Source organism: Ailuropoda melanoleuca, chromosome 2, assembly GCF_002007445.2.
Source record: "Ailuropoda melanoleuca isolate Jingjing chromosome 2, ASM200744v2, whole genome shotgun sequence".
Classification (NCBI taxonomy): domain Eukaryota; kingdom Metazoa; phylum Chordata; class Mammalia; order Carnivora; family Ursidae; genus Ailuropoda; species Ailuropoda melanoleuca.
The window spans coordinates 11,279,251-11,304,937 of record NC_048219.1 but is presented as its reverse complement, the minus strand read 5'-3'; the positions used below and the strand labels follow the sequence as shown (position 1 = coordinate 11,304,937).

The 25,687-nt window shown below is 48.1% G+C and overlaps 1 protein-coding gene and 1 long non-coding RNA gene across 15 annotated transcripts in view; one reads left to right on the top strand and one right to left on the bottom strand.

Annotated features, from left to right (window-relative positions):
• Positions 1-11,077: 11,077 nt before the first annotated feature.
• AZIN2 (antizyme inhibitor 2) overlaps positions 11,078-25,687 on the bottom strand; it is a 41,332-nt gene continuing 26,722 nt past the window's right edge. The window contains exons 9-11 of one of the 11 annotated variants that reach the window (XM_019802421.2): positions 20,292-20,506; positions 17,598-17,732; positions 13,936-14,080 (exon numbers count right to left, since the gene is read on the bottom strand). In XM_019802421.2, the coding sequence (XP_019657980.1) occupies positions 13,951-14,080; positions 17,598-17,732; positions 20,292-20,506 (480 nt within the window). In that variant the 3' untranslated portion in view covers positions 13,936-13,950. 11 annotated transcript variants of the gene reach the window in all.
• On the top strand, positions 11,575-17,264 carry LOC109490045. Of its 4 annotated transcripts, none has more exons than XR_004622251.1 (3): positions 11,575-11,894; positions 14,960-15,080; positions 15,198-17,264. It is a non-coding gene; the product is annotated as an uncharacterized LOC109490045 (long non-coding RNA). The 4 variants fall into 4 exon arrangements; XR_004622239.1 differs by adding an exon at positions 12,017-12,303 and having other exon boundaries at positions 14,960-17,264; XR_004622245.1 differs by adding an exon at positions 12,004-12,303 and having other exon boundaries at positions 14,960-17,264.

The window sequence follows — 25,687 nt, the reverse complement described above, 5'->3', positions numbered from 1 at the left end:
TGGTCTCCCACTACCATGAACATCTTGGGGCAGGGATCATGTTTCCCAGTTCTGCCCACTGGGTTCAGAGAGGGCCTCAAGAAATGTTTGCTGGCTGTAACTGGCTGGTGTCAAAGATGGAATCCTGAGGCCACCTGGCTCTAAGTTGAGGGGCAAACTTAGAGACCAGAGAAAGCTCCTCCCTAAAGATGCCCGAATGGAAACTGAGCCCCCAAAGGGAGCCCACTGACCACCCCACCACCCTCAGCCAGATTCTGCACAGGGAGAACCAGAGAGAGCCAGGGAACACTAGGAATGCTGTTTGATCATTTGCCTTTTTAAAAAATTAGAAAATAACCTCTGCTCATTGTTTAAAAATTCAAATAAATATAAGAATATAAAGCAGAAATCTCCCTCCTCTGGCTCCCAGAAGTCAACAGCTGTTAACAGTTTGGGTCAGGTCCTTCCAGGCATTTTTGCTTATGCATAAACAAAAATAGAATTTTTTAATGAAAATATGATCATTCTTCATGTTTCTATGTGTTCTGCGGGGTAAATTCCTACAAATGGAATTGTCGGTGAAAGGCTTGCTCGCTTAACATGTGTTGCTTTCCTGAGTAAATTTTTTCTTATAACGTGCTTATTATAGAAAATTGAGAAAATACAGTCAAGACACACAAAGTAAAAATCATCCATCAGCCACTGTTCAGAGATAACCACTGACGGTGCTTTGGCGATAACATTTACAGTCTTTTTTCCCATGTGAGTGTGTTTATTTACAAAAGTCAGAACACAATCTCTTATTACTCCATACCCTATTTTTCCCCACTTACAACAGATTGTGTTCATTTTCCATGTTGTCAAATAGTCTTTTACCGCATTAGTTTAACAGCATAAGGGATGTTTGATCTCAGAGCCCCTGGAAGCCTGCTTTTCCTGACCCCCATTCTGAGTAGGGAGGCTGCTGCCACAGTTGCTCCAGGATGTAACCTGGGTCTGCCCCTCGCTTTCAGAAAGGGAAGGCCCTCGGAAGGCCTTGAGCACCTGCCACCTTCACCCCTTCTGGGCTGAGGCCCCGGCACCCCACTGATGGGCACAGAGCCCGCTTACAACTTCTCCACGGCTGCTCACCGGTGTGGTAAGTAGAACTTTGCCCCTTTCCTCTGCCGCTTTCTTGAACACTGGGCTCCTCTGATCATGGGGCGTGGAGGGCTTGGATGGTCCTGATTTTGAGGCAGAAGAGGGCCTCTGGGCTCAAGTGGTGGGAGGGAGTTGGAGAAAAGTGCCACTTACCCTTGTACTTCAGCCAGCTCTTCAGCCAGCTTTCCCTCAGACTTACAGGACTGGGGAAGGAACAGCCCATGCCAGGGGTGGTGGGGAGGGAGCTGAGCCCCTTGAACATTTTCCGGTTCCCAGAACAAATAACCAGCTTCCTGCCCAGGCCCGTGCTCTGCCCCAGGAATTTTCTAGCCAAATACTAAGGACTTGAGTGTGATCTTGGGCAAGACCCTTCTCCCCTCCAAGGGGGTCTCCGTGTCCTCACCCACATTCCATGTGGTTCCTCAGGCACCTTCCCAACTCTGGAATTCTATAACTAAATGTGAAGTCATGTTTCCAAATGCTCTCTTTTCTCTCCAAGTCCCTGCACACCTTATGAGGTATTGGAAGTAATCGTGCACCAGGCCTTGTTTGAGGCGGCATTAGCATAATAATTATCATCAGCTCTCATCTCAGTTACTCCTTAGTACAAGCCTGAGAGGGGTACTACTTTATCCCCATTTTATAGACAAGAACACTAAGTCCAGAGAGTTAAGATGACTTTCCAATTAAGCAGTAGAGTTCAGATTTGATCTCAGGGCTATGTGACTCCCAAACCCATGCTCCTTATTATTTTGCCATTCCCATTACACCCTGTGATGTGTGTGGGGATCAACTTTCCTTATTAGAGTTGGTGAAACTGAGGCCAGAGAAGGGAAGTGAATTCCTCAAAGTCCCACAGCAAGTTCATGGCAGAGCTGGGTGAATCCGGGCTTTGTGCCTCCAGGCTTACCCTTACCTCCTGCCCAGCACTCGCTAATTTTTGAAGAGGGAAGCTGATGAACCAGACACAACCCTTGAGCTGGAGTCAAATGCCCAGAACTGAATGGGAGTGGGGTGGTCAGGTGGGGAAATTCATGTTTGTTCAGCCCAGCCTGGGTCCACCCTCCCCGAGCTTGATCTAGGGAAGTGTTGACTTTGGGCAAGTCTTAAAGGGAAAAAAGGTGACATTACCTGTGGAGTGGGGGAGGGCTGGGCCAGAGGACGCCCCCAATCCTTCTCCATTCTCCTCCAAAACAGACCCTCTGTGCTCTCCTCTCTCTCTCATTCAATCACTCATCCAACAAACCAGTAGAAAGTGCCTACTATGTGCTACCACCAAGATAAGCAATGACAGATGCATCCCAGGTCTCTATCCAAGAGTTGACAGTGACCAGGCAGTCGCAGCTCATGTACAGAGGCAAGGCTAGAGAGGAGGCTGCAGGAGGAAGTACTGCTGAAGCTGGGGCCTGCAAGATGCGTCAGAACTGGGAAGAGTGTTTCAGGAAGAGGGAACAGCATGTGCAAGGGTTAGGGGGCCAGAAACCGGGTTATGTGGCTGAGGGTTGAATGTGACACAGAGAGCAGAGCAATGCAGCTGGAGAGGAAAGCAGGGCTGGGTCACACCATGCTGTGAGATGGCTGAGTGCACTGTGGAGCCATGACAAGGTTTTAAGCGGGGCAGGGGTGAGGTCATATTTGCATAGGGTAGAGCAAAACTGGAGGCAGAGAGAAGGCTGGCGAGGCTGCAGCAGGGCTGGAGAGAAAGACGGAAGAAGGGAGAATCCTCCTGGGAGCACAGGAGCTGTTTAGGAGCCGTAGTGCTCAGCCTCATCCCCTTCCTTCAAGAGCCCCAGAGAGGACAGGTACAGCAAGCTGGCAGTTCCCACATTCTTCCTCCCACCAGCAGAACCCTTAGAATGGGATTCCTGCTGTCTCCCACACCAAGGCATCCCTGGGAAAGCATGTCTGGTAGCAGGGAGCTCACTAGCTCTGCCCCAGCCCACCCCACTACTGCATCATAGTGATTAGGAGGCCTTTCCTTATGTGGGTCCCCTTGTGTCCCCACTGGTCCTAGATCTGTCCTCTGCGTCCCCCAGACAAGACTGGCCGCCTTTTCATACGATGGCCCTTTGAAGATCCCCCTGTTACTGCTTTTCCAAGGACACTTTCCTATTCTTCAGCTGAATAGACTGAGGCAGGAGTCCTGGACCCCTACTACCTAAGCACCTTAGCCGACGTGAGAAAAGGGGAGTCTGCCTGGGTTTGACTCTTAGGCTTGCCACTGCCCCGCTGGGTGATCTTAGGCAAGACCCTTCACTGCCCTAGCCTCTGTTTTCCTGCCTGAGAAATCGGAATAATATCTATCCTTACTGTGAGGACCCAATGAGTCAAACTAATATTAATACCTAATGAGAGCTGGAATTTATTGAGGGACTATCATGTGCCAGGTGTTTTCTTTCTGGGCTGGACCACACGCCTGGCTCATTCTGGTTGGGAATCACGTGGATAGCATGAAGACCCGGCAGCATGCAGACCTGGGTTCAAATCCTCTCTCTGTCCCTTACTAACTTTTTAACCTCAGACAAGCCAGCCTCTGCATCTCAGCTTCTCCATCTGGTAGAGAGGAATGTCACAAGCAGTTTGCCGGGTTGGATAAGACAAGGCATATAAAGCACCTGGTGTTATTAACATCACTTCTCTAACTTAGAGCCCACAAACATGGACCAAGTACCATGTACTTCTAAGTGCCAACCACTGGGAAGAAAGAACTATTGGCTACTTGCCCAAGGTCACTCCAAGTCTGTTCTTGCCCTGTCCCATGCCTCCTCCAGACCTGGGATCCCAACCTTGTGTGGGCACAGCTACTGAGGGCAGGGGCACAACCTGCCCCTGGAGAGCAGTCTGCTACGCCTGCCTTGACACTGCAGTCTCTTTGGTCAGATGTGGGTGGCTTGCAGGCTGAGGTTATCCTCATTCCGGCCCTGTTGTCCTCGTCCACTCTGCTGATCGTCAGCTGCATGCTATGGAGGACATGCTGCCGGTGGTCTCGGGTCACCCACCCCAGCCCGCCATCCCCATCAGGAGCCCAGGTAAGCCACTCAAGGACTGAAAGACTGGAAGTTTCCATTTCTGTTTTATCCTTGGTCTCTTTGTGCACAACACTGGGGAAAAGACCTATCACATCTGTATTGCCCAAAGGTGTGACATGTAACCCTTAAATCAAGAGAAGAAACCCCTCTACTCTCTTGAGGCAATAAGCAATAACGTGCTGAGCCAGATAAAGCCTCGCACAGGTTGCAGCCATGTTGTGTGGCCTCATAGCCTCCTGTACCATTGTCCAGTTTCTGTTGGATATTACTCACAAACCCTTGGCTAAAGGAAGTCCATTCTGCAGCCCCTGTAACTGTGGCTCTGGGTGACTGTGAGACCAAGGCTGCCCTTGGCCACACACTGCCCCCTTAGCTCCCTGAAAACCCCCTTTCCCTGACCCGAGGGACTTCCACAGGGAACCTCACCAAGGAACAGGAAGTCCTGTTCCAGGGACTAGATGAGAGCATGCGGTTTCACCCCCATTGGGGTGTGGCTAATCACATTATCCAAGGCTTGCTGTCCTTAGAATGTTCCACCTGTTATATCTTCTTTTTTCAAGATTTTATTTATTTATTTATTTGACAGAGAGAGAGCACAAGCAGGGGGAGTGGGAGAAGGAGAAGCAGGCTCCCCACTGATCAGGGAGCCTGACAAAAGGCTCGATCCCAGGACTCTGGGATCATGACCCGAGCTGAAGGAGACATGTAAGCAACAGAGCCACCCAGGCACCCCACCGCTTGTCATATCTTAAAACACTCACACCACCTGTGCTTTCCTGAGGCCATGGAATTTCACTTATTACATGGTTCTTCTGGAGAATATGGCCCCAAGCCCGATAGGCAAGGCTTGGATGGCATGGAAATTGCCGTGCCCTGATCCCCTGCCCAGCCTGGAGCCTCCCCTCTACTTTATCCACTGCCTGATCTCTGGGATTCAGAGGGACAACAAAGGGAGGAAGCGGGTATCACACAGTTAATACAAAAGCCCAGAATTCTCACTAGTTCCCTAAGATCTCAGATGTTTGTTCTGACTGTCTGCCAGCCACAGGTTCATGGCTTCTTCCACCCATCTAATGATAACCAAGTATGTTGGGTGCTGGGTTCACAACGACAAATGAGGTCCAGACTAGTAATCTGTGCTTGGAACAGAACAATGACAATGAGAAGTGCTTGGATGGGGTCCAGGAGTTTGTGAAAGCATAGAGAAGAGACCATTAAACAGCCAGAATTAAGGAGATTTCCAAGTGGCATCTAAACCAAGAACTGAAGAATGACTAACAACTGGTTGGAAGGAAGGTGGAAAAGGTAGCGGGAACAGAAGGTACAGTGTAGGGGTTGGCAAAATACGGCCCACTTCCTGGTTTTATAAATAAAGTTTTATGGGAACATAGTCATATCCAATTCACTTATGTATTTCTCTGACTGCTGTTGCCACACACAGCAGAGTGAAATAGTTATGACAGAGATACCATGGCTTGTAACAATAAAATAATTACTATCTGGCCCTTAGCAGAGAAAGTTTGGTGACTCCTAGAGGTTACAGAACTCATGCTGCCCTTTAGGAACATAATGGCTGGTGGGTAGAGGAAGGAAATGTGCAGAAGGCAGCTCACAATGAGTCCTTAATGGATTGACCCAGGAATAGACACATCTGATTTAAACTGATCTAATCAGGGGCACCTGGGTGACTCAGTCTATTAAGCTTCTGACTCTTGATTTCAGCTGGGGTCATGATCTCGGGGTTCTGAGATCAGCCTCACATCAGGCTCCATGCTCAGTGGGGGAGCTGTTTGGGAGTCTCCCTCCCTCGCTCTCTGCCCCTCCCCCCGACTTGTGCTTGTTCTCTCTCTCTCAAATGAATAAACAGATCTTTTAAAAAATAAATAAATAAACTGATCTAATCAGATTCTCTCTTCCTAGGAATTTGAAATGTGGAATGTAAGACCCAGAAATGGAGCTGAGTTACAATAACGGCTGTGAACCTCTGCTGATGAGGCCGTCAGACTGGTTTAATCAATTCCTTGGAGTCAGGAGCCCCTTGCAATCAATTCCCCAAACTTTAAATTTTCATTTCCTTTCAAAGTCCGTTTCTGTTATTTTTAATAACTCTAACTAAAATTCAGGGAGGGGAGAAAGGTGAAGCTGGAGGGGTATGTAAGTTTCATCAGCACAGTTCAATGTAAGTATAATAGGAACCATATACACAATTTCACATTTTCTAGTAGGCACACTGAAGAAGCTAAAAAAAATGAGCGAAATTAATTTTAATAACATATTTTCTTTCACCCAATATATACAAATATTTCAGTATGTAGCCAATATTTAAAAATCGTTAATGAGATATTTTACGTTCTCTTGGAATTACATCTTTGAAATCCGGGGTGTATCTTACATTTATAGCACATCTCAAATCAGACTAGCCACATTTGGAGCACTCCGTAGCCACATGAGGTCGGCAGCTACCATAATGGACAGCAGAGATTTAGATCCTCAGGGCCGTGGAGGGGCAGCTAAAAAGTCCTGACTTCGTTCTGAAAGCAGAGGCATCCCCCAAAGAGATCCAAGCCAGGAAGTAACATGATTTAAAAAGATTCATTTTAGGAAGATCATTCTGACTTCCTCTTAAAGAATAGACTGGACAGGAATTAAGGCTAATCAGCTGGGAGGAGTTAAAGTCATCCAGATGAGAGATGAGAGGTGATGACAGGCTTTGGCAGCGGCGGCAGGAATACTGAGATACAACTGAATTCAAGAAATGCTTAGGAGGGGGGCGCCTGGGTGGCACAGCGGTTGGGCGTCTGCCTTCGGCTCAGGGCGTGATCCCGGAGTTATGGGATTGAGCCCCACATCAGGCTCCTCTGCTGTGAGCCTGCTTCTTCCTCTCCCACTCCCCCTGCCTGTGTTCCCTCTCTCGCTGGCTGTCTCTCTCTGTCAAATAAATAAATAAAATCTTTTAAAAAAAGAAGAAATGCTTAGGAGACAGACACAGCATGCCTCATCATTACTGTTGCCCGACACACGAGCGCTATTTGTACCTGCACACCTCTGTGCATCTCCTCCCCACCAACCCAACCCAAATATCTGCTTTTCTCTCTGGCAACTGAAGAAGCAAATCCTCCCAATTCTTAAGGCTGTGGTCCATGGCAGTTACGCATGCAGAGTGGTTCACAGCAGGGGATCAATTAACAAACATCTCCTTCCTTCCTCAGGAAAGTCTTCTCCAGAGGTGCCTGAATGACTCAGTATGTAGAACACCAGACTCTGGATCTCATGTTCATGAGTTCAAGCCCCACGTCTGGTGTAAAGCTCACTTAAAAAAAAAAATGAAAAAGAAAGGAAGGAAGGAAGTGGGGGAGGGAAGGAGGAAGGAAGAAAGGAAGTCTTCTCTGAATACTCCTGCCCACACCTAACCTCCAATCCTGAAATATGAAAGCCAGGAATATTGGTGCCCTCCAAACTAGGTAGGCTAAAAGTCCTGTTCTGGGAAGTTGTCGGCAACTCTGAGAGGTGCAGTGATTTCAGCTGCATGAGTGACAGTGGAGAGTTGTATTGAAAAACGGGGTTATGGTTTTGCCAAGAGAATACAACAAACAGAAAAGAGACAAGATCGTTGAGGATGGTCGTGAGGGAATGATGCTAAAGTATGATCGGAATTTAAGTGGGCGCGGGAATCTCTAAGTGCTGTTCATAAATATTCCAGCTCTCCAGCCCCACCCCTCTGCCTCAACCTTCTGGACTTTGGGTAAAAATACACTTTCCTCTTCACTTGACATTACGCATGGCCATGTGACTAGTTTTGCCGACTAGTAACAGATCCTAGCTGGAGCATATAATCGACCACAAAACCCTCAGAGTTCTGTTTTTCCTCCGGCAGACTGACCAACATGACTTGAGATGTTGGCTTTTCTGTCAGCCTGGGTTTGTGACTACAATAAGCAGAGCCCCCATAAACCCACAAGGTTCAAGTTGTATGAGCAAGAAATAAACCCTTATTGTGTTAAAGCTTAAAATGTAAACCTTAAATGTAAGTCAAAAATTTTGGGATTGTTACTCCATTACCACCAGTCAGCCTATCCTGACGGATATAGCTGGAAGAGAGAACATTAACAGAGAGAGGAAGCGCAAATTGTAGGATTACTAGATTTCAGTTCCTGGCATTGAAGGTTTGATGTAGTCAGAGTAGGAGAGAATAACTGAAAAGATACGAGGTGTTGCTTAGAAAGTCAGATTCATGGCAAAGTCAATGGTATGACTCTGAGTGAGTGGCTGAGGTGAAAAGAAGACAAAATCTTTAAAGCAAGACACTGAGAGGACAGAATGTTGGAAGGACCATCTCTGTGTATATTGAAATCGTCAAAGAATAAAACAGAAGCAGTGTTGGAGAGAGTGACAGCCAGAAGCTAAATATGGTATTGCTTCTCTTCTCACAAGCAAGACATGAATGCCATGAAGGCAGGGACTTTTATGCTCATTTTTGTGTCCCCAGTGCCCGCAACAGTGCCTAGCCCAGAGAAGGCACTTACTAAGTATTTGCTGAATGAATGACTGGAGGAAGAGGAGAGTAGCACCCTGTACACTTTAACAACTAAACCTACCTCAGGGAAGGGAGTTCCCTCCAGTTCTCGCTTCCTTGACTCTGTTCCACTGCAGCGTTTCTTCCCCAGACCACGGTAGTTGTTTTCTCCTTGTCCACCCTACAGTCTGCTTGTTGATCTACCTTGTTGTTGCCAGAAATCTTAAGGAACTACTTTTCAAACTCATCCCCATGGCCGGCATGTTAACAACTCCAGCTAATACCATCCCGCACATTGTTACCAGACACTGACACTGTTCTCTCCTCTTCCTTCTCCCCCATTCCCACATCCAACTCCATTGCCAAATGTCTTCATTTTGTTTCCAGACACATCTCAAATTTGTCCCCTGCTCTTCTGCCCCACAGCCACTGTCCCGATTGCGATTCTCATCATCTCTTCCCTGGCCTACAACAAGTCTCCTCCTAATCTCCCTGCTTTCTCTCTTTGCTTCTCATCTCTCTATATTATCTAGTTAGCTATTGCTGCATGCCAAATTATTTTAAAATTTCATTAAAACTTAAAACTACAAACATATTATCCCACAGTTTCTTTGGGTCAGAAACCTGGTAGTGGCTTAGCTGGGTACCTCTGCCTCAGGGTCTGTCACATGGATGCCATCAGGTGTTGGCCATGGCCAAAATCATTCCAAAGCCTGCCTGGGGGAGGATCAACCTCCAAGCTCACTCACATGACTATTGGAAGTCCTCAAGTCTGTGCTAGCTATTAGACAAAGACATCAGTTCTTTGACACATAGGCCTCTCCAAAGGGCAGCTCACACCTTGGCATATATCTTTCATAAGAACAAGTGAAAGAAAGAGAAAGAGAGGGTAGCCAGAACAAAAGCCACAGCTTTTGTAATCTAATCTCAGAAATAATAATCAATCATTTCTAACACGTTCTATTCATTAGAATGGAATCAATACACACAGTCCATACTTAAGGGGAAGGAATCTCACCAGGGTGTGAATACTGAAGTTCAGGATCATTGGTGACATCTTAGAGACTGCCTACCACATCCTCTTCACTGCCTCCTAGGAAGCCATGTAAAGCACATAGCTGACCCTTTCTCTCTCCTGCTCAGAAACTTCTGTTGACTTGCTGATACCTCAAGGACACAACCTTCATAATATGCCCCAACCTCCATTTCATTCTCAACCTCCATCCAGTACTCCAGTTCCCAAGAAAGGACTCTAAATTTTCACATCATTATTCCTTTGTACACACCATTTCCCTGGTCTGGAATGCTCCCCTCAACCTCCCCTGGCTTTTCTACCTAGCCAACTCCTACCCATCCATCAAAGCCCACTGCTTCTGTCCTAACCCTAGCAGGCAGTTACATCTATCCCTAATCAGACCTCCCTTGGCACCCTGTGCTTTCCACTAACAGCACTTACCACACCTAATCATAATTATCTCCACTCGTATCTCTCACCTGATCTTAAACTTAACATGTTCAAAAGTTCATTTCCTTTTTTTAAAAGATTTTATTCATTTGAGAGAGAGAGAGAACGAGCAGAGGGAGAGGGAGAAGCAGAATCCCAGCTGAGCAGGGAACCCTGCTGGGGGGCTCCATCCCAGGAACCCAAGATCATGACCTGAGCCAAAGGCAGAGGCTTAATTTATTGAGCCACCCAGGTGCCCCCAGAAGTTCATTTCTGCTGATTTTCATATTGATGGGATTTAGCAGATGGATCTTGGAGCCTCACCCTCTTAACCGGAGATGTACAGAACAAGTTATTGAACTTCACCATCTTAACTGATGTTATTAAAATGCCCAGAGAACAGCCATTTGGTAATAGGGTCCTACTAAATAGATACATATGCTTCTGTAAAGGCAATTATGGTCCCCGCAGGCTTCCACAGGAAGAGGCCTGGGTGAATAAGGGTTGAGAGGTTCCTCCAGAGCAGGCAGAGATGCTCCCAGCCTGCCTTCATTGATTACTATCTGTTCTAGCCAAGCTACTTCCTATCGAAACCTTAGTCTCCTAACTTGTAAGTGGAAATAACTTAAGCAGTTGCTATGTTAGCAGGTCAGGTGCAGTTTTAAGTGCTTTAAATGTTCCTTAATTTAATCCTTAGAACATGGTATGAGATAAGTACAATTATTCCATTTCACAGACGCAGAAACTGTAGCACAAAACATGAACTTGTCCCGGGAAACAGGCAATTAACTGACAGAACCAGGATTCCAACACAGGCAGTGAGGGAGGGGTCGGAATCTGTAAAAATAACTTCACAGGCTTGAGCGGATTAAACAAAATAAAGCTAGTGAGTGGCAAGGGCAGGGCATGGCACACAGTAAGTAGTCTTTATTATTTTAAAAACGTAAAAACACCTTGGCCTCCAAGTCTAGAATTCGTTCAAAGCCCCTGATATTCTGCGTGAACTCGTATAGAAAACGGATTGGCAGGGAGGACAACTGAGACGAGCCTACCGGGTCCCTACGGCTCTCGGATCCTTTTCTTCAAGGATCCTCCCACTTTGTAAGTGAGCCGGAAGTAGCTAGTGGGTAACAAGCCCACTTCCGGTGTTACTTTGAGCCTTTGTCGACCGGCCGAGACCAGGTCGCCGCCTTCCCACGCCTCTTTCGTCCCGGGCTGACCCCTTTCCTGTGGGAGCCCCGCCCATGGCGAAGGTTCGGTTTTCTATTGGTGGAGGCTGGTAGCTGCGTCGGTCTTTCAACCAATGGACTCCGCTCTCTCTTCCGTTTGGTAAAGTCAGCTCCTCCTCCGGGCCGGTAGAGAGCGCGAGAGCGCAGGGCTCGAGGCCTAGGAGCCTCTCTACCACGGAAGTGACGTGACGCCACCGGAAATCCGCGGTCGTCGCGGCTGGAAGCCGGGCATTCGAGGTTCCTTAAGGCAGCGGCTGAGACAATGGTTTCTGCTCCTGGCCGTGTCGTTTGTTCAGTGAGAAAACCGAGCTCTTGGGAGAAGAGCGTTGCACGTATTCACTCGGCGAGAAACTCTCCCGAGACCAGCGCGCTCGCACGCGACTCAGCAGAGGGACGGCCCCGGGGGCGGGGGTTTTCTCCGCCTGGGGAGCGCCCGAGGCCGGTCTTGCAGAAGTACCCCCGTTTCGCTGATGGGGAAAACGAAACCCAGAGAGAGACAGGGTGAGGTTCCCAGCGTTAGCAAACACCATGCAGGACGCCCAGTCAGAGCTGAATTTCAGGTAAACCACAAGTAACGTCTCTCTCTAAGAATATCCCACATAGTGTCCGGGACATAAAGTTTACTAAAAAAAAAAAACAACAACTTGCCCGTTGTTTGTCTGAATCCAGATCTCTCCGGCAGGCCTAGGCCAAGATCACCCAGCTGAGTGGAGGAGCAGAAACAGCTACAGAGGCACCTGTGCCTTCCCTGCTAAGGCTCACCCGTGAGTCGACCTCACTCTGCTGAGGTGGCCTGCAGGGCCCCCAGGGCGTGCCAGTCAGTGGTCGGCCCTCCGCGGGATCCACGCTGCTTTTTCGGGAGCTGAGCCGAAGGGGCCAGATGCCCACCCGCCTCCCCTCGCCCTCCAAGACTAGTTTATTCAAAAGACACTACGCACCTACGCTACCAGGCGCAAACCCAGGCTCCAGGTGACATTGGCATTTAGGAGAAGCTCCCTGTCTTTGTGAGATTAACAAATGTAGAGAAAAAGTACCTTGTGATTAACAGTCCTTTAATGCGGGTGGATAGATACAGGATACTGTGAATGCTTAAGGAAGCATTACCTAGCCAAAAGGGAGAGACACCTAATCTGAGACCCCAGAGTCCTTCCTTTAACAGTTATTTACGGAACAGCTATGCATAGAGCAGAGTCTAGGCAGTGGGGACAGGTAGTGAACAAATCTCTGCCTTTACGTGGTTAATTCCAAATAAAATATATAGTATATAAGAGGGTGAGCTATGGGGCAGGGTGAGGGGGTGGGCGTAGAGTAAGCGTACCAAGGGGTTACAGAATGGTGGGGTGGGAGTGTTTGTTTTGAAGAGTGGTGTTCAGGAAGGCTTCACTGAGAAGGTGACATTTGAGCAAAGACCTGAAGGGGTGAGGGAGAGAGATCGTGGAGCTGTTTGGGGTTCTAAGGATTTTCAGGGATAATCTTGATGTGTTCCTTACCTTAAATGACGCCTTCAAGGATCTAATTCCTATAAAATGTGACTCCACCTAATGTAGATGGGGGGCCACTTTGTATGGTATTCGGAAAAGGCCTTCCCAAGAAGGTGACATTTAAGGTAACCGTTTAAAATGAGAATGAGTCAACCCAGGAGCAGCAGAGGGAACGGCAAGGACAGAGGCCTGGAGGCAGGAAAGAAGTCTGTAAATGTGAGGAACTGAAAAGAGGCCAGTAGGCTGGAGCATGGTGAGAGCAGAGGTCTCAGGCAATTTCGCTTTTATTGGCATCATAGTGGGAATAAACTGAAGGCTTTCAGCAGAGGACTGACAAAATCAGGTTCAGGTTTCAATAAAATCCCTCTGACTGCTAAGAGGCTGTCTTGGATAATTTTGCTGGTTGAATTCACACAGGTTTAGCTGCTCATCCCAGAGGTGCCAGGAAGAGGATTTAAAATGGAGCAAAGTGTTGAGTGGGAACTCCCATCCTGTAACCTTCCCTGTGGTCTCTTTACTGCTGAATGAGCTGGCCTGGGCAGGTGGGCTTCCAAAGGGAGGGATGACACCCAGAGAGCCACAGTTTCCCTCCAGAACAGGCATAGACAGATGACAACTTGTGTCCCTGGGACCTCCATAAGGCTCCCAGGCGGGCCCCGCCTTCATCAGACTGGGGTGGGGTGAATGAAGTGCATGCTACCACTGGCCCACCAGCTCTTCGCCTTCTGCCCCTTTTGAATATACTTTCAATTCTCTTCTCAAAGATCCTGTCGTGCTTCTGTTCCAGAAGCATATGAGGCTCCCTACAGCCTACAGAATTAAGGTCAGACCCCTTACTCTCATTCAGGGTCCTTCATGACCCCACTGCACTGTGAGTTCCTTGAGGACTCGTCTCTGCATCCATCACCAGCGTCTGCTACAGGGCACGGCCACAGTAAATGGTCAAGGAATTACCTTTCAACATCATAGACTTAGCGCCTAATAATATGCCAGGCCCTGAGCTGAGTACATGATACCAATAACCCTATGAGGGAACTATAGTCAGTAGCCCCGTTTTACAAAGGAGGAAAAGGATTCAGACAGGTCAGATGCTATGTTTATTCACTTGTCCATTTGATATACGCTTTTCGAGCACCTACTGAGTTCTGAGTAGTGAAGACCTAGCAGTGAAAAAACGAAAGTTTCTGCTGCCAAGCGCGCGTTCTGGAAGGGCTGACAGACGATGCACAGAATATGTAGTGCAGTGTGTCGAGTGCTGATAGGTACTGTGAAAAAAAAGAAAACCAGTTAAGGAAAGAGAGAGACGGGAAAGCGCTGTTTTCTAAAGACTGATCAGAGAAGCCTTTGCCTGGAGAAAACACTTGAGTAGAACTTGAATGAAGTGAGTGAGCCCCACCGGTAACCTGGGAAAGTCATTTCAGAGAGAGAGGGGACAGCAAATGCAGGCCCGGCATGGGTGCGATGTATGGAGTGTTAGGCAAGGAGGGGGCAGTGTGTCTGGGAAGGAGTGAGTAAGGGAGGAGGGAGGGAGACAGAGAAGTAGTTGGATGAGGACTTTAAATGTTATTCTCAATGGGAATCCTGGTGAGGACTGGATCCAGCACTGAGCAGAGTGGATGGTGGAGGGGCAGGAGGGGGCCAGTCCCTGGGTGAGAGGGGTGGCAGCTTGGTCTGGGGGTGGCAGGAGCAGGTCCGTGAACCTCCCAGAGTGGGAGGGAGTGAGCGAGTGAGCCCAGAAGAGAAGCCCCAGGAGGCACAGATGGGTTGTGGGGAGGTGTTGAGAACAAGGGTGTCCCTTAGGTGAGAGGTCCCAGGACAGGATGGGTGTGGCAGAGGCCGACAGGAAAGTGACCTCTGGGGCACCCAGCGGGGGGCATGCAGGCTCATTGCCAGTGGGTTGCTTGGGGAGGTGCTCAAAGGAGGCAAATGCATGTGCAGCCCGGGCTCCAGGAGACCCGGGTCAGATTCCCTTGTACAGGCCTGAGGGCCTTAACATCCTCCACACGTTTAATACTCTCCTCTTCACAAAAAGATGGGAATGACAAACGAAAACAACTGAAATGACTGTTTATTATTCTCAAGCAAGTCACATCAACTTCTGTGTATATCTCTCTCTGAAAAGTATAAATTTCACACTCTTGCAGCAAATGGAACATGAAACATTTGAAAGGCTCCAGTGAGAAATCAGTTCCAACTCCGTGCCAGCTGCTGTCACTTTAAAAGCCACAGAGGCATCCCCCCAGCGAACCTGCCTCGGACAAGGCAGTGAGTTATGCCTGGATCTCCCTGCAGCCAGCGGTCTTAGTAGCACATCTGCTGCCTTTGGAAGCAGATGGCCGGTTCCAGCAGAACCTGTGTTTGCCCTCCTTTCCTCTTCTCCAGACAAGCATGAGCGGGTCCAGAGCTGCTCGAGCATCAAAACGGAAGACGTCTCAGAAATAGCCTCATGTCCGAGGGCAGAGCCCAGCACGGTAAGATGCAGAACCTGGTGGGGGGTGGAGAACCAGCGGGCAGTGCAGTGACCCTATCTGCTTGGTCCCCGCGTCTCTTGGGGTCCTGACCTTTCAGCCTGCTTATTGTCAAAGTAACACAAACTAGGCCCAGCCTGGAAGAGGCATCTCTGCTTTTAATAAGCTCCCAGTTCACTCAGAACACGTTGCCTCCTGAGGTGACCTCGGAGCCACATGCAGGACCCAGGACTGGCTGAGACGCTGAAACTGGCTGACCAGGTAGGATATTGTGACTTACAATAACAGACGTGTGTTTTGTTTTCATCCCCATTCCTGGCACAGAGATCCTAAAATTTCCTAAGTGATGAGAGTGACAAAGGTGTCTTTTGTTATAGGCTGCCCTCAAACTCTGGGGAGGGGAGGTGGCTGGAGATTGAGTTTCAATCGCCGATGCCGATGATTTAATCAGTCCTGCCTAGGTAATGAAGCCTCCATAAAAGCCCCACAGGACAGGGTTTGGGGAGCCGCCAGGCTGGTGAACACATGGGAGTGCTGGGAGACTGATGCTTAGAGAGGGCACGGGAGCTCTGCACCCTTTCTCCAGAGCCTGCCCCATGCAGCTCTTTCTCTGGCTAGTCCTGAGTTACATCCTTTCATAATAAACCAGCAATATAGTAAGTAAAGCGTTGCCCTGAGTTCCGTGAGCCACTCTAGCGAGTTAATTGAACCCAAGGAAGGGGGTTATTGGAACCTCCTTTCTATAGCCAGTTGGTGCAAACACAGGTCACAGCCTGGACTTGGTGATCAGTGTCTGAAGTGGGGGGAGAGTGGGGCGGTCTTGTAGGACTGAGCCCTTAACCCATGGGATCTGAAGCTATCTCTGGGTAGATAGTGGCAGAATCGAGTTGAATTGCGGGACACACAGCTGGTGTTGGAGAATGGCTTGGCAGTGTGGAAAAAAACCCCACGTACCAGGCTTACCCAGAGAGGAGCTCAAGTGAAGGTATAAAAACAGTCATAATGTTATGTCCAGAACAGGTCAATAATCCACAGGGATGGGCAGTAGATTAGTGACTGCCAGTGGCTGGGGAGGGGGGAAATGGGGCGTGAATGCTAACGGGCACAGGGTTTCTCTTCGAGGTAGTGAACATGTTCTGGGATTGGGCAGTAGTGATGGTTGTGCAGACTCTGTGTATGTACTAAAAACCACTGAATTCTGTACTTGGAAAGGGTGGGTTTTAAGGCATGTGAATTTTACATTTCAATTTTTTGTAATTGCAGAAGAAAAATCTTTCAGGTCCCCTGTAGCAGCTGGGGGAGCTCTAAAGTCTGATCTCCTTTGCTAAGCAGCTCACACACCCCCAGGCGCATCGCCTGGGACCCTAGCAGTGACAAGGAACTTCCAGTTGAGGACGCATCAGTATCAGGCCCTTGGCACCGTATGTGGCAGTGCTGTGTGGCCAGCCTGGCCCTGGCAGTTATTGCCTGAATGAGCAAAACCAACCGCCCATATCTGCATCGCTCTTACTGCCTTGCAGACCTGCAAGGACAGTAAGGGTTCAGGGTCTCTCCAGAACGTCTCTAATGCCCATCTCTTTGCTCTTTATCTTTGGTAAGAATTTCCAAAGCTGTGTCAGGTACTCAGTCACCCCCATGTTGGGCCAGGCCTTAGGCTGGGTGTTGGGTTCACACAGAGGCCCCTCACCAGTCGGGAGCTGCAGCTCCAAGGCTGAAGGATGGCAACTCTGACTCCCGCCTCATCCCTAACAGCTCGCTCTTTCTCATGACACCGGCTTGGCGGCCTGTGCAGAGGACAGAGATGAGTCAGAGAAGCCGGGTGCCAGTAGGAGATTCCCACAGTGCAGCTGGGTCAGGACTGAAGCAGAAGCCATGGGGTCATCAGTGCAGGGTGGGAGAGTCTCAGCCCTGGCCTAGTCCGGGCTGCTTTGTGAATTGAACTGCTAGATTCCACTGGAGTATTAAAAAAAAAACACCTAAATATTTATTTGCTTCATATTTACAAAGGTGGGAAGGAGACCGAGGGAGACCCCAAGAACCCCCCCCACCTGGCTGACCAGGCCCCTTGCGCTGCACAGGAGGCGGACACAGCTGGAAGGGACAGGATTTATGTTGCATACTTGAACTACAGCGAGTGTAAGACTGGTCCTATTTACAGGGCGGAAACACCACAGGTGGGGCGGGGGGGGCAGCAGAGCGAGCACCAGAGTCCTGGCCAGAGCGTGCCCCTGCTTGCTGCCTTCCCCACATCTCCCAGAGACATCTCTGCGGCCCTGCTGGAGTTCTCCGGGGGTGGGGAACGGGGTCTGCTCACATGATGCTCGCCGGGGTGAAGACAGGGCCCACGCACAAGGTGTCTGTGATCTCCCAGCCACAGGACAGAGGCTTGCACATGCCCTCGGTGTCCTCATCCTGTTCGGCAGGCAGCAGCTGCCCTCGAAGGGCTTCCCTGCAGGCGAGAGAGGGGCCCTGGAGGCAGGCAGCATGGGGCCCACAGGCCAGGGGCTCCTGAAGGCCTCTGCGCCAGAAGAGCCAGCCCCCTCTGTATATAGGGTTCCCACCTGGCCCCAGAGCCCAGCCTAGGGCAGGAATGGGGGTGGGTCTGCTGACTTCTTGCCCCACCGCTCTCTTCTCTTCTGTGGCCCACCTCCATAGGAAGGGAAAAGCAACCCACATTTATTGAGTACTTACTACAGGCCACACATTGTGTCAGGCACCTTGCTTTAGTATCTAATTGTGTCCTCCCCCAGACCATGTAAGGGCAGCATTATCATCCCCATTTTATCAATGACGAAATTGAGGTTGAGAGAGAAGTGACCTGCATAAGGTCACATCCTAGAAAGTGGTAGAACCAGGATTCAACACAACTCTCTCAGTCCAAAGCCCACATTCTTTATTTCCCGGGCTTAGGACTTAAAAAAAAAAAATCCTCTCCTACCCCCCTCAAAAATCCTACAAACCTACCTACCCAGGTTGATAAATGGCTCCACCGTCTGACCAACTACTCAACCACAAGCCTGGAATCTTGTTCCCGCTCCCAGTCCATCCCTGCCGAGCCCAGCTCCCGAACTTCCTCACAGGTACCCACCTGTCTCTATTCCCAGGGCCACCACTGTCTCTAGCCGGGGCTACACAGTCTCCCTGCTCTGCTCCTGCCTCCTGCAGACAATTCTGGCCCAGGTTCATTTTTCCAGGAGGCAAATCCCTGCACTTGAGTCGCCAGCAGCTTCCGTCTGCTCTCAGGCCCTGCCCAGCCCAGTGTCCCACCTGCAGGAAGGTCTCCCTCCTTGCTGACATGTACACTTCCACAGCAAGTCAGTGGTCAGGCTGTTCTTGCCGGCAGGATGCTCCCCAGGCCAAGCGCCTTTGTCTGTCTCCTTATCTCTCAAAATGGGTTGGCCCAGTTTCTTAAAAAGCATCAGTGACTGACTCCCTACTGCCTTCGAGATCAAGTCCAACCTGGGCCGCCAGAGTCCTTCTCTCTCCAGTCTTCTGCACAGGCCACTCCAGCTAGATGCAACTATTTGCAGTTCTTTGAATGAACTGGACTCAAATCCCGACATCTCTCAGCCTGGACCACCCCCGTCAGCTTCTTGCGCCTGGCTGACTCCTCCTAGCCCTGACACCCGCCCCCCCCGCTGTCCCGTGCTCCCCAGTGACCTTTCTGCTCTCTGCGCCGTGTCTGTGTGTGCAGGTCACCATGCCATCTCGGGTGCTCTTACCTCTTAGGACCCGGCACAAAGCCAGGCTCTAAAGCAGGCCTTTTGGGCGGGACTCCTTTGATAGGGGGAATTTCTGGCACAGCCATTTGAATACATCAAAATGTTTTGTTTCTAGCAATGAATAAACTGACTCCCGGCACCTCCTCTGCCAGTGTTTGCTTATGATGCAGCCGGGATGGGACAAGGAGGCCTGTGTGGTTGGCTTTTTAAGTTTGGTTCAGGCCTTGTCGCAACACCCCTGATGTCACAATGGCTGAATCAGCCCAATCCTGTGCTCCTGCAGGGAGTAGATACAACAAAGGTCTGTTGCCTGGTTGAATGAAAGGTGACTTTGATAGGGGTTGGTAGCACTGTTGGGGGGCAGGGTGCTCAATCCTCCAGAACACAGGCTGCACTCACTCCTGGGGCCCGGCATAGAGGTCCCGCCAGCCGCTCCTGCCTCTGCAGGCACCGCCTAGCCCACAGAGGGGCCTCTTCACCACTGACCAAACCTCTCTGTGATAGCACTGATTCTGTGCAGGCGAGAGGTGATAATCATACAATGCCTGACAGAAGGGTTTAACAAATGTGACTTGGGTCTGTCTCGTGCCCCTCTTGCCTCACTGGGTCCCAGCACTGGCCCGGTCAGGCAAGCGGGGAGTTGTGTGCATTTTCTCAGGAGGCTCCGCCAGCAGGCAAGTCTTTCCCGGGCCACAGAGCAGCCCCCCGACCAGTCTGCTCAGTCGCCATCTGTCCTTGTCCTCCCTTACTGCCCCAGTAGCCAGAGTGGTCTTTCTAAAATCCAAACCGGACCGTGTCACTCCCCTGCTTCAAATCAGTCCGTGCTTCCCACTGCTCAAAGCCCTTCACTCGACCTTCAAAACCCTTCTCAGATCCAGCCCTGCTCCCTCTCCAGCCACAACCAACCTCAGGGAGTTTCTTGAAGGCAGCATGCTTCTGCCTGGAACCCCTGCTGCCTCCTGCCAGCTAACTCCCATCTTCCTTCCTCCAGGAGGTCCCCGTCTGGGCATCAGGGAGGGCTCTCAGGTTCCACAGCATGGGGGTTTTTATCAGGAGTGCCTGTCTGCTCCTCTGTGTCTCTCACAGGGTGCTGAGCTCCTCAAGGGAAGCTCCGTCTCATTCATGGCCACGGTCAGGTGCCAAGCTCAGGCCTCACTTGGAATCAATAGCCAAGAGCTACTTGTCAAACTGGATTACATGGAAACCAGTCTCAAATCTCAAATTTCTCTTGTTCCCTACCTGCTCCCTTCTCCTTCCCCACTCCCTTCTTAGCAGGGCCCCCTTACCAGGCCACCCGGGACATGGCATAGGTGACTCGGCAGGTCTGGTTCCCCCCAAGGAGGGAAGCCATGCCCACGGTGTAGGCGCCCATGTTCTCAAAGACCAGCCAGTCCCCTACGTGTAGCTGCGGAAGCCACAGGCCCTCAGCCACGCAGTCACAGCCATCGGCCACAGGGCCCCACAGGCTGCTGCTGTACAGGGGCTGCTCCGCGGATGATTTCTGCAGGAGAGAGGCACAGTCACAGTCAGCTTTCCTGGGCACACTGAGCACAGCCTCAGCACTCCCTCCCTCAAAAGCTTTCCATGGCTCCCATATCCAGTACAATAAAGATTGGAGGGGCCTTCTAGTCTGGCATTTAAGTCCCTCCTACTTCTCTGCATTCATTGCCTTGTACATTCTGAAGCCACAATGCCTGGTCTTCAATTCAGGCTCCAACACTTACTAGATATGTGACCTTGGGCAAGGTACTTAATCCCTCTGAACCTCAGTTTGCTCATTTGTAAAATGGGAATAATTATAGTACCTAACTCGTAGGGTCACTGAAAGGATAAATGAATATATGTAGAGCGTTTAGACCAGTGTCTGGCACATGACATGGACCCAGTAAGGTAGCGCTATCATTATTGTTATTGTTACTACCTCTCTGCTTTGGTCTTCACTGGCCTGCCACTTTCTAGACCCTGGGTCTGTCCACACCTCTGCAGCCCTTCCCCCTTCCTCAAATCAGCTTGGCCCCTGGGCCCAACTCTGGGGCTCCCTCTTTTATGAAGGCCTCCCGGATGCCCTCATTCCATGCCAGGACCCGTCACAGCAACCAGAAGTACACAGGTGAGCTAGACCGCCCCCTCCTTTGACTCTCAGTCTGGGCAGGAAGATGGGCCTCCAACAGATAATCACAGGGTGACCTGGCAGAGGTCACAGAGGACCCCATGGGGTAGACAAAATTCCTCCCATTTCAGGAAAACTGAGGCTCTGAGAGTTTACGTGACTTGCCCAAAGACACAACTACCAATTACATAAAATTAAAACTTTCTTCTTAAATAACTTAAAAATCCAGGAAAGAAATCTGTAACACAGACCATTTGCCGACAACCAGTGCAATTTGTCACAGTGTGGGATCCTGCCGGGCAGGTCCTAGGGGAGGAGTCCTGACTGAAAGATGGATACGAATGAACTCTGTGCCCTTTAGTCCCCTTGTCCATCCCCGCTGTGCTACTGTGTTCCAGTTACTCTACTTGCTCTGGGCTCCCAGGAAAACCTCGCTTCCTTTCCCCCTCCCCAACCCTCCCCCTGCTGTTCCCTGAGGCCCCAACCCCACCAACTCCTGATTTTCCTTTAGATCTCAGCCACAACGGCTTCATGAAAGCCTTTTCTAAAGCTCCATGCACCCCCAACAGGCTTAGACTTCATAGCATTTGTCATAATTTATAATTAGGTATTTGTGAAATGTACCCGCTCAGGCCTGTCTTTCCTGTCAGACTCTAAATCCCACGACCCCAGAGATCACGACCGTCTTGTTCGCTCCTGGCTCCCCCATGCCTAGCAGTCTGGCATAGAGTAGGTGCTTTTTTGAAAAATATCTTTTGAATGAATGAATGAATGAATGAATGAATGAATGAATGAATGAAAAATACATGAGTGATGAGAACGAGAAAGAACCAGAGGAAGGAAAGAAAAAGAAAAAGGAGGGAGGGAGGGAGGAAGAAAGGAAGAAGAGATTAATAGAAGCCATCTAAAGAGTCTAGAAGGAGGTAGTGGAGAAGACCAACAGGGGAAAAAGAAAAAGTGTTACAATACCATAGCCAGCAGCAGGGATGAGTAAAATTGAGAAAGAAAAGCCACAGATTGCATAAGCAGAAATAATATTCATGTATATGATAAAAAGCTAATAAGCTGTTAGTCTCTTTAATGAAAAACACGCACATATTAAAGTCAAAAATTCAAGCTGTCCCTATTCATTAATTGAGTCATTCAACAAATACTTATTGAGCACCTACTATGTGCCAGGCTCCAATCTAGGAGCTGGGAAGTATATATTCTGGAAAAGGGAGACAAATATATCCTTGTTCATATAACTTAACATTCTTGTTTATGAGCTTTCTGTTAATAAGTAAAATTAATCTCAGTTGCTCTGAATTATTTCCCTTAGCTCCACTTCTTAAAAAGCGTTAAGCTAACTTTTAAAGCTTTTGGGGGAAATGCTATATAAATGAATCCATGAGGATCCTGAGAAAAGAGATTCCAAAATTCTTCCCCAATAAAGTAAAAAGAAAAGACACCCTTGTGTTATAATAAGAGTTCTCTTACCTCTTATTAGTGGCATAAATAAAAATCAGTGGAAAAAAATTTTAACTTCACAGGAAATAATGCAAAGCTACCCTTTTGCTATTTAAAGCCCCCCCCCCCCACCGCCGGAATGCCTGGGTGACTCAGTCAGTTAAGTGTCTTCAGCTCAGGTCATGATCCCAGAGTCCTGGGATCGAGTCCCACATCAGGCTCCTTACTCAGCAGGGAGCCTGCTTCTCCCTCTGCCTGCCGCTCCCCCTGCTTGTGCTCTCTCTCTTTCTGACAAATAAACAAATAAATATACAAACAAACAAATGAATCTTTAAAAAAATAAACCCCCCCTTTCTTTAAGAAAAAAAGAAACAAAAAAACCCTGCAAAATAAATATTCCAAAAGCACGTGGTGACAGGCTTATTAAGTCTTAGCTCTTTTTATGAGTCTGGAAACTGAGTGGAAATGGATAAGCACCTGTAAACATACAAGCTGCCCAATCTGCTGCCAGGCCCCCTCTGTGAGAGAGGGCAGGGCGTTTACAGAGCATGCCCACCATTGCCTCACACCTCATCTGGCAGGCAGCTGCAGGTCCCATTTTACAGATGAGAAAAGTCAGAGAATGGAAGTGACCTGCTCTAGGTTCTGGAGGGAGATAGTAGCAGAACTCCAAGTGGTCCCAGACAAGGGGCCTTCTAGCTGCACCAACTGGCTGCCTTCCTCAGAGAGGCCCAATAAGTGAGTGGATCCACACAAGAAACAAGGACAAATATTTAAAATGTCTTCTGGCCCTGATGGAGTCCTTAAATAATTGCCCAACTTTTAAAGAATAAATCAATAATCACTCGTCTACATAAAGTGCACAAAAATATTTTTAAAAGAAAAAAATGGAATGAACAAGGGCAGCACACAAAAAGGAAAAAGAAAGAACAAAAACATGGTCAGAATTTAACTTGCGAACGTTAGGGAAAGTCTGAAATGAAACTGTAACTAACCAAATCTGCGCTCAGAGCCAGAGAATCACCTTCAGTGATTTTCCTCTAAGAACAATATAGACAATTTACCTCTCTTGGAAGACAGGAACAATATGATCAAGGCAACCACTGGCTTCATCATAATATGGAAAATATAAATCTACAATTCAAATCTAGTTTTCCCAGTACATGTCAATACGGCATTCAATAGCCTGTAACACCTATTCTTTTTTTTTTTTTTTTTAAGATTTTATTTATTTTTTCGACAGAGATAGAGACAGCCAGCTAGAGAGGGAACACAAGCAGGAGGAGTGGGAGAGGAAGAAGCAGGCCCATAGCGGAAGAGCCTGATGTGGGGCTCGATCCCATAACGCCGGGATCACGCCCTGAGCTGAAGGCAGACGCCCAACCGCTGTGCCACCCAGGCGCCCCTGTAACACCTATTCTTGATTAAAACTACAGACAAAACAAAGTCAAACCCTGCAGTGCAAAGAGACTATTTAAAATAAAGAGGCAACTCAAACTTAATGGAAATACGTTAGAATGGCCTCATTTCAGAACCAGAATCAACCTTAGTAATTAAGTTCAGCCCTTCATTTTCCAGATGAAGAAATGGGAGAAACAGGCTCAGAGAGATTAAGTTAACCTGACTAACGTTACTCAGCTACTATATAATAAAGGCAGGGCTCAAACCCATGTCTTCTGACTCCCAAGTTTGAAGCTTTCTGTCACCATTCTTATTTTATATATCGTGAGAAATGTGGGCAATAGCTATTGGGGGGAGAAGAAACAAAAAGGTAGAATATATAGAAAATGAAAAAAATATATATTGCAGATGACATGTTTGCCTACCTGGAAAATCCAAAGAGAAGGGGTAGTTTTGGGGGAAAATCAATAAGTCTCAGTATGCAAGCCATTGTCTCAGCTCAGAAACACAGGGAAATGTTTCCACTCACAATAATAATGAAAGCATTATGTTATTAAATTCTTGGATGTACTTGAACCACAATAACTTATTCAAAGAAAATAATAAAACCTTAATGAGAGAAATAAAATACAAGAGCTCTACCTCTCCTAGCTGGAAAAACTTAATAAAGCGAAAAAGAGAATTCTCCCCAATTTAATAAATAGATTGAGTAGGCTTCTACTAATTAAAATCCCCAAGATATCTTTCGGAATGTTAGAGGTGGCATGATAAAAGAATAAACGTGAGTCTATCAAAGAATACTAATAAGCAATAATGACAGACTCAATTTTTGTTAAATACTTAATTTCTACCAAAAAATATTTGTACCACATGTAAGATATAAAGAATAACAATAAGATGAATATCTGGTTACCCACCACCAGCTAAATAAATATATAATTTCCAAGATTTTTGAAACCCCCACATGGCCCACCCCAATGACATGCTATTTCCCTAACCCTTCCAGAGGTATCCATTATGCTGAATTTTGTTTTCATTCTCCTATTTGGCACAGTATTTAGTGCACTTTTGAAATTTATGTAAAATGAAATTATAGAGTATGTAATCTCTGAAACTTGCTTTTTTTGTTGTTGAAACTCATTGCCTGGATTCATCCAACTGATATATGTAGCCATAATTCACAGTATGCTGCATCAAATTCATTATATGGAATACACTGTAATTTATTTATCTGTTACCCTGCCAACAAATGTTAATGTTGTTTCCAGTGTTTTATACTATAAAAATTGCTCCTGTGAACATTCTTATATATCTCCTCAGATACACGTGCCAAGAGATTCTTTACAATATCTATCTAAGAACTTGCTGGAAGGTAGGGTATACACATGTCTAACTTTATATGAATAATGCCAACTTGTTTCCCAAAATAGAAATACCACCTCCTACTGTCAGTGTCTGAGATCCAACTACTCTGTACCCTCCATCAGCTCTTGATATTGTCATGCCTTTAATTTTTTTCTTATCTAGTCAGTAGAAAATGGTGTCTCCCTTTCACTGGAATTTGTGTTTCCTTGATTACCAACGAGGTTGAGCACTTTTTCATTTTCTATTTGGATTTCCTCTTCTGTGAACTGCCTATTAAAGTCTTTTGTCTATATTTCTATTGCTTTCTATATTTTACTGCTTTTCTTCTTATTTTCTTAAGATTCTTGTGTAAGAATC